The 9,035-nt window shown below is 35.2% G+C and overlaps 1 protein-coding gene across 1 annotated transcript in view; it reads left to right on the top strand.

Moving 5' to 3' along the window:
* Nucleotides 1-3,789: 3,789 nt before the first annotated feature.
* Nucleotides 3,790-9,035, top strand: part of F13B (coagulation factor XIII B chain) — a 32,367-nt gene continuing 27,121 nt past the window's right edge. Inside the window, exons 1-2 of the mRNA XM_044266316.1 lie at nt 3,790-3,870; nt 7,654-7,854. Of these exons, the coding sequence (XP_044122251.1) occupies nt 3,807-3,870; nt 7,654-7,854 (265 nt within the window). The 5' untranslated portion in view covers nt 3,790-3,806. The remainder of the gene's footprint in view (nt 3,871-7,653; nt 7,855-9,035) is intronic.

Genomic DNA, 9,035 nt, shown 5'->3' with positions numbered 1-9,035 from the left:
AACTCCAGGCATTCTTCCCTTTAATCCTCTCAGATGATTCCTTCCTTGGTTTCTGATATGTTTTTCATTTGGATGTTCTGGTCAGTGCTAAGCTAAAAACCTAATGCAGAAGCTCTGCAGATCTGTCTCAGTTCTCTTCTCTCCTGTACTTGCACTCTGAATCCTACCTGCTTTGGTTTCATAATTCTCAGTTCCATCTCCTCACCTCAGGAAGACCACCATACTATCTAGCGTGGCAGGAAACCCTCAGGCAGTAGGCTGGGATGATCAAGGGCTCATTTCGTTGCCTAATCTCCACTGTCTTAAAAACTATTGTTTTTAAAATTTTGTCTTTTTTGTCTTTTCTTTCTTTTTTTTTTTTATGTTGTTTCAGGTGGGGTGGGGGTATATCCAGTTCCTATTACTCCATCTGGATCATAAGCAGAAATCTGACCAGTTTTTGTTCCTTCTTTTCTACTTTATTATCTTTAATTAGGATAATCAAGTGTGAGTTTTTTGTGATTACTTTTATCCCTTTAATCTGTTAGTTACACATTTTTTTAACATTACTCTGCAGTGGTTAACCTAGAAATTTTAGTACTGAAACTTGAGGTTGATAATTAAGTAGGCATTATTATTTCTACAATTTCCTTGAGAGTTCTAGAAACATAAAGCACATTGAGTCCATTTCTTCACTCCTGGCTTTTGCATTATTGATGCCATGTATTTTAATTCTATTTTTTTTTGTCATGTAAGCATTATTGGTTTTCTTTTGTGTAGTTAATATTCTCTTATATTTACCCACAGACCTAAGCCCCTGACCCTACCCCATATTCTTTGCTCTTATTTCCTTCCTGAATTTTCATGTTTCATTTTCCTTTAGTCTACAGCACTGCATTTAGCTATTCTTTGAATGGAGTTCTACTATTAACATACTCTTTACATTTTTATTTACTTGAAAACACTTTTATTTTTGAAAACATTTTTAGTAGTTATAGCATTCTAGATAGGCAGTAATTTTCATATAACAATTAAAGATGTTATTCCACTTTCTCCTTGTTTTTATCACTTACATTAAGAAGTTTATCAGTCCTATTATTGCTTGTTTGAAAGTAATGTAGGGGTTTTTTTCCTCGTAATATTATCAAGATTTTCCCTTTCCCTTAATTTCCATCAGTGTTATACTGGGGCTCCAATTAAATGTATGATATCCTTTTTGATGTTGCCCCACATGTCTATATGCTCCCAGTACTCCTAGTTGCACACTACAAAACCGGCCTGGGCATCTGCTGTTGCTGTCATGATCTTGAAGTTGAATCAGGAAGACACCTCACAATGCTGGGCTCAGGACCATACCATATTTACTGTATTTGCTATCCACAGTAAATACTCATAACTTGTCCCTTGACATCCATGAAGGGAGACACAAGAGTCTCGGGCTTCTGCTGCAGCAGTTTCACTAAAGCCATGTGCTCCCAGGACTGTTCAAATTGGGCAAAATGGTAGAACCGACATAAATGTGGCCTCTGCTTTATGACATTCACTTTTGACATCTGTTTTTTTCTGAGCATGCCTCTACTGGGTAAAATCTAGGTTGGTACAAGAACCATGGTGTCCTAAATTCTTGGAAGTGTACTTTGGCATGCATTAAGCAAATGTTACAGGAGATAAAAATAAGAGACATGAGCCAAACTTTTCATTGTTTACCCCTAATATGCCAATTTTGGAAAAATGTTAGATAGAAATGGTATTTTGTCAAGTATGTATGTAGTTCATAGAATATACTCAGTTATATAAATAACTTATACTATATGAAGTAGAGAGATTTTAGAGTTTTGTTATTGACAGATGAGTTTGAGAGATAATGAAGGAAAAAAGAAGGAAGAGAATTAGAAAGAATGACACATCTATAAGTTTACCTTTATTATCTTTTATTTTTTCCACTAAATGTATTATTACCCCCTTTTCCCCCTGAATTGAGATATACTTCCTTGGAATGTATATGAAATTTGGCTTAAGATTTTGTTCTAAAACCATTTTTTAATAATGGTTTTTAATAACGACCTCTTTTAGGGATCAGCAAAATGTGGAGTACTAAATTATCCTCAGCAGAATTTCCACAACATGCTTGAGGTAGCTACTATTTTTATCATTATTTTAGAAATGTAGAAATGTAGGTACAAAGGAGTTCTCATTTTCCAAAGTCACAATCTGGATATTGAGATTATAAGACAGAGCTGAGTTACTCCAAAGTCTTCCTCTCAACCCGTAGTACATCAACAGTAAAAAAGCAAGCAGCACCAGACGGGAAATTTCTGCAAAGGAAGACTACAGTGTAAGGACTACATTTATTAAATGCTCGCATATGTTCTATAGCTAGGGTAGCTGAAAGTATAGTACTAAAAAACATGAGTAGATGCTGAAGCATATAAGAGGTTAGCATATAAGAAAGGTGGAAATTCAGATCAGTGGCAAAAAAACGTGAATTATTTGATAAGTAATTGGAACATGGCAACTCTCTGGGAAAAAAATGAGGTTGTGGGGCACCTGGGTGGCTCAGTCAGTTAAACACCTGCCTTCAGCTCAGGTCAGGATCCCAAGTTCCTGGGATTGAGCCTGAATCTAGTTCCTGCTCAGTGTGGGGGTCTGCTTATCTCTTTCTCTCTGCCCCTCCCCCACAACTGCGAGCACGCATGTGGGCGCGCTCTCTCAAATAAAATCTTTTTTTAAAAAATGAGGTTGTGTACTTGCCTGACACTGTTCACAAGGATTTATTTTATATTCATTGGTTAAAAATTAAACCAAAGGAGCATTATAAAATACCATGGCTGCAGAGAGAGGAAAAAGAGAGAGAGCGAGCTTACAGGGGTGCTGGTGGGGAGGTGGGGGAGAGGAAGAGAATATTACAGCAGACTCCTCATGAAACAATGAGCCCAGATGTGGGACTCAATTCACAACCTATGAGATTTTGGTCTATTCTATTTCCTATTGTGAGATGTGTACACCTGTAAGGATTCATTGTTCTGTGCGATTATGGCACATGTACTTTTCTCTGAATATATTTTATTTTAGTAAAAAGTTACAAAATGAAAATAGTAACAGCTCTCACCTCACTAGATTATTTTATAGTTTAAATTAAAACCCATTAGAATTTAAACTCCATGAGGACAGTAATTTTAAACTTTTTTTCCACTGCTGTATACCCAAGATTAGAGCATGACCTGGTATATAGTGGTCATTCAAAACATTTTTCAACATGAATGATAATATAGCACAGTGCTGATTTCATCACCCACCACAGATCACAAACACTAAACATTAGACATTACTATCAATAATATAGTTTTATCATTGAGACAAGTAGGTCATTTTTCTCTTTAAGAAATGTAACCTAGACAACACTGTGTTTTAACATGAGGTATCCATTATCTCATGTTTCTAAGTTCATCTCTCCATTTGATCAATGGTGGCAAAGAAATCAATGGCCACAGGTGAACTTTACTCCATGGACTTACAATAGGGAATTGAAGTTGAAAATTTACCTTGATTTTATGCAGTCTGAGTTAATGATTTGTGCTGCTGCTATTGTTGCCCTTACAAGTTATCACGTTTTTATTGGACTCTGGCATGAAAAGTATTGTCAATTAACATAGTAATGTTATTTTAGTATTATTTGAAAATATTTTAAATGAAATAAAAGTTTTGTTACAAAGACACTTTGACAGATGTTGTCAATAATTAACTTTTTCTTCAGGCAAAGTATTGTGTACTTATGAGTCCCTAGTACTTTAGAATTGTTAAAATCTTTGTTGGGCACACCATTGACAATGAGGACGAAAGAGTTGGTTTTTATCATCATATTAATCATCTCAGGAGAACTCTATGCAGAAGGTAAAATTAATTTTTCATAATCTTTATTCTCTAAAAATTAGAAAGGGAAATTCTAAAATTCATTTAACTTGAACTTTTATTAATAGTCTTTCATTTGTGTATCAACTTTATGAAAAGCATACTTCTTATAATTGTTATAAATATTTAGGCAGATTTTTTTTCCTTTGGGCATAACTAGTAAATTATTCTTATAATGACAAACTTAGAAAAACAACACAAGACAAAAAAGAAGAAAACAGCTTAGTATCTCTAGGTTTTGTGGCATAGGAGATGAGGAATCTAAAAACTTGGAAGGGTTTTCAGTCTAACAGTACCACTTAGTAGAAGTCGTATGTTAACCTTAATTCTAATTTCTTTTTTTTTTTTAAAGATTTATTTATTTATTTATTTGAGAGAGAGAGACAGTGAGAGAGAGCATGAGCGAGGAGAAGGTCAGAGAGCGAAGCAGACTCCCCATGGAGCTGGGAGCCTGATGTGGGACTCGATCCCGGGACTCCAGGATCACGCCCTGAGCCGAAGGCAGTCGTCCAACCAACTGAGCCACTCAGGCGTCCCCTTAATTCTAATTTCATACTAGAATTTATTCCTAATGCTGCATAGCTTGTACAATTTTAATTCTCTGTTCATAAAGTGAGAGCTTAGTGTTGGAAATTTGAAAAAGAAATATCCAAGAATCATCAAGATTTTGGGATGTTTACCCTTTGATTTTCATCCTAATTTATTCAGTGGTTGAAATTTTGTAGTGATTAGGAGGAAGACTGTATAATTGATTATGCAGATAAAGAAACTTTTGAGGATGAAATGGAACTCTATTAATAGTTATATGAGACAACAGTATAAGTTAGGACTGTGCAGACAAATTAGTACACGTGGACTTCTTAACTCTTAGGAATCTTTATAGCCAGATTGCCTGGTGTGTGAATAAGTTGAGTGAGACAGGCAATGTGCAAGTGTGGGTTATTTAGGAATAGTTAGTAGTGTTATTAGGCTGTAGAGATAAGAAACAAGAAAGGATAATTAGGTGTCAGCAAGAGTAAACATACAAATGAGGAAACCACACAGCAATAAGACTTTTCTAAAATAAACACTTTTGGAAATTTGTTGAGATAAAATATCCTATGAATTATAATTGCCTTTTATTTTTTTTAAGATTTTATTTATTTATTTGTCAGGGAGAGAGGGAACACAGGCAGGCAGAGTGGCAGCAGAGGCAGAGGGAGAAGTAGGCTCCCTGCCGAGCAAGGAGCCCGATGTGGGACTCGATACCAGGATGCCAGGATCACGACCTGAGCCGAAGGCAGCCGCTTAACCAACTGAGCCACCCCGGTGTCCCTATAATTGCCTTTTAGGTAATAGTTTACTATAAATTTCCTACCAAAAAAGTGTCTGCAGTTAAAATTATGAAAGTGAAATAAATAGAATTCATCTTATTTGATACATTCAATTCTACAATAAGATAACTTTTGCATGAATTATTTCCTTTGGTTTTATTTTTTCTACATAGGGAAAAATCAGCTGATATAGTTCTCTACATCTATATACCACGAAGACATTGCATTTTCCTCAGGATGCCTGGGTGGCTCAGCTGGTTAAGCATCTACCTCCAGCTCAGTCATGGTCCCAGGGTCCTGGAATTGAGTCCCATATCAGGCTCCTTGCTCAGCGGGGAGCCTGCTTCTCCTCTGCTTGCCATGCCCCCTACTTGTGCTCTCTCTCTCTCTGACAAATAAATAAAATCTTTTAAACAGAAGACATTGTGTTTTCCAGATAATTTCCTAGTTATTATATGGTTATAATCTCCTTTTACTCAAACAAACAGACAAAAAAGCTAACCATAATCTCATATTTCCATGCTTTCCCTCACCCCATTAGGAACATTAGGGGCAAGAATTGAATTAATGGTACCTCTCATTTTATAACATTCAATCATCATTGGCCTATGAAATGTTCCACTTTTGCTTTATTTATACATTTCCTCCCTATATCCCTGACCCTGAATTCCATTTCCCCTAGCACCAAACTGGGAGCCACTGTTGTGTATTTGACATATTCATATATATGTAACTATCTTTCTGAACTATGTCTTGTTTGTGTATGTGCTTTATAGTCACATAAATGAAAGCTTGCCATCAGTTTGATCTCCTTACTCTTTTGTTTTACTTGCTACCTTTTAAATATATTCCCGTGTTGCTAAATCTATTCTCTTGCTTTTAACTGTGCATAGTGTTTCATATATTTTACTTTTCTATCTTCCTTGTGATGGACATATCATTACTTCTAATTTCCTTCTAACCACAAATAACTCTTAATGAATGTATCCTATAATCACCTTATTTCTTTGTCACAATTTGCCCCGTATGTGTTCACATGTGTGTTAACAAAACTGTATTGTCTATTTAAATGTTGCTAAGAGAGCAGATCCCAAAAGTGTTCATCACAAGGAAAAAAAATTATAAGTGTGTGGTGACAGATGTTAGCTAGATTTATTGTGAGATGATTTTGCAATATGTGCAAATATATACATGGAATCATTGTGCTGTATACCCAAACTAATAAAATGTTATACATCAATTATACCTCAATAAAAATGTATGTCAGTACATGTAATGTTTACTTACGTGTGACAGGCTTCTTTTACTGAATAATATGTTTGTGAGATTCACTATCGAACATTCACCACTGCTGCATGACATTCAGCATTGTATTGTTGTGTAATATTCCACTGAATGCATGTCTAAAATGTGTTTATCTTTTCTTCCATGAATGGGCATTTGGCTTGTTTCCAGTTTGGGACTACATGAATAGTGCTGATATGAACATTCTTTTACATGTTGTTGGGTGGGCAGAAGAATACTTTTATTCCTTCTTTCATTTTATTGATGTGATGTATAACATTGACCAATTTTCACATGTTGAACCGTCCTTGCATTCCAGGGACAAAATCTACTTGCTCATTGGTCCTTTTAATATGCTGCTGAATTCTGTTTGCTAGTGTTTTGCTGAGAACTTTTGCATCAGTGTTCATAAGGGATGTGTGCTTTTTAAAAAATAGTACGTGTATATTCTGCTTTAATATTGCCAAAGAAAGCTGAGTACTTTTTATGAAGTCTGTGACCACATGTATTTCCTGTTTTGTAAAGCTCTTGAAGTCTTTTATTTATTTTTTAATTAGTTGTCTGTCTTTTCCTTTTTTAAAAAAAAAAAGCTTTTCATTTCAAAATTTTGTGGGTTTGCATATCTTAAGTGGAACTTCATCTACTCTAAAGTCTGCTGTCCAATATGGTAGCCACTAGCTGCATACAGCTATTGAAATGTGGTTAGTCCAAGTTGGGAGTGCTGTAAGTATAAATATACTCAAGTTCAGACTAGTAAGAAAAAAATGAAAAACCTTCTTAATATTTTAATGGGTTAAATAAAATCTATTACTAAAATTAACTTCAACTGTTCCTTTTATTAATGTGACTACTAGAAATTTTAAAATTACATGTGTGGCTTGCATTATATTTCTATTAGAAAGTCCTATTTTACAAAGTTAGGGAAAACTTCCCTGAGGAAGTGGCTTGACCAGTTTTATTCTGACAATTGGTTATTGGGGTTGCTAGTAGATTAATTCTGATTGAAAAACATTGCCACAGAAGTCCCTTAAAAAGTGAGGTAATAAAAATAAGTACTGGTCCAAGTGGCTTCAAACACTTTGAATTTTAAAATTTGCTGCCATTTGATCACACATCCTATGGTTTTAGATATACCTTTCTGTCTTAGCTTGATATTTACTCATTTCAGAGAAACCCTGTGGTCTTCCTAGTGTGGAAAATGGAAGGATTGCTCAATATTACTATCCTTTTAAAAGCTATTACTTTCCAATGAAAATAAATGGAAAACTGTCGTTTTCCTGCTTGGCTGGTTATACAACTGAAACTGGGAAACAAGAGGCACACGTCACATGTACCCGAGAGGGCTGGTCTCCAGAACCACGTTGCTACAGTGAGTGTGTGGGTTGTGTCCACAAAGTATTTATAATATTTAAGGAGATCAGTTCATAAAGGTCCAAGAAAATCTGGTGGGTGGTGAAACCTTTTGGTAGATAAGAAGAAATTACCGACCCATTCTTTCTTTTACAAATTGAAGGCATATTCTGAAATTCTGTAAATAGTATTTTTTATTAAAATGTTTTTGTCTTTGTTCTTTAGAGTACCTGTAAAGAGAATATGGATACTTACTGAAAATGGTATTATAATACTGTAAGAAACAGATGCAAATGAGTTACTTTAAGGAATGAGGAACGTATACAGATAATTGTGCATAGGAAGCCAGAAAAATGCTTAGCACCGGACTTAGGAAGAATACGATTGTTCCTCTAGTGCTTTATCCTTTGAAAAACCTCTCTTCTTTGTGTGCCAACTCCTTTTCCCATAGATTCAGAAAAATGTGTTTCCTGAATTTTGAGTTCAAATTTAGAAAAAAGAAATCTGATTGGTTCATCTCATTATTTCATGCTAGGCTACTCTATAGGCAAACTATTAATGGGCTTCCATTAGATCAGCTGACCTCTCTTGAACAAAGAAAGGACTCTCTAAGCTCTGTTTTACAGAGTAGAGGTTTCAGTTGGGCCTGTTTCATTTCGAAGAGAAAATGAGTATGATGATGCTTGGTATGTATAGTGAGCATATCCATGTAGGATAATTATCCTTCCCGTGACTGGAGAACAGACCATAAATTTAAGCATTGCACTTTTAGTATTAACATAGACCACAGAAAGAAAGGAAGAAAGAAAGAGAGTAAGAAAGAAAGGAAGAGAGAAAGAAAGATTGATTAATATATAGAGCTTAAAAATAAATGAAACATTAGTAAGAGCTTTGAAATAGGAACCAGAAAGAACTCAGGTTTAGCATGTAGTCTAATGGTTAAGATAGAACCTCTGCAGTTAACCTGCCTGTATTTGAATTCTGCTCCCTCACTGGGAAGAGAGCATTGTGAGCCTAAGCTTCTCATCTATAAAGTGGGCATAAACCTGCTTCACTGAGATAATCCATATATGGTTCTTGGCTTGTTATGAGGATCTAATAGTAGGGCTTAAAAAAGTTACTGAGCTCATTCAGTGCTGAGGTATATTTATTTTCTAACACAACACTGTTGTAAGTATCTGCTAAAAAAATAACTACAAA

The sequence above is a fragment of the Neovison vison genome, chromosome 10, assembly GCF_020171115.1.
Source record: "Neovison vison isolate M4711 chromosome 10, ASM_NN_V1, whole genome shotgun sequence".
Classification (NCBI taxonomy): domain Eukaryota; kingdom Metazoa; phylum Chordata; class Mammalia; order Carnivora; family Mustelidae; genus Neogale; species Neogale vison.
The sequence above is the reverse complement of the archived record's forward strand: the minus strand, read 5'-3'. Positions and strand labels throughout refer to the sequence as shown.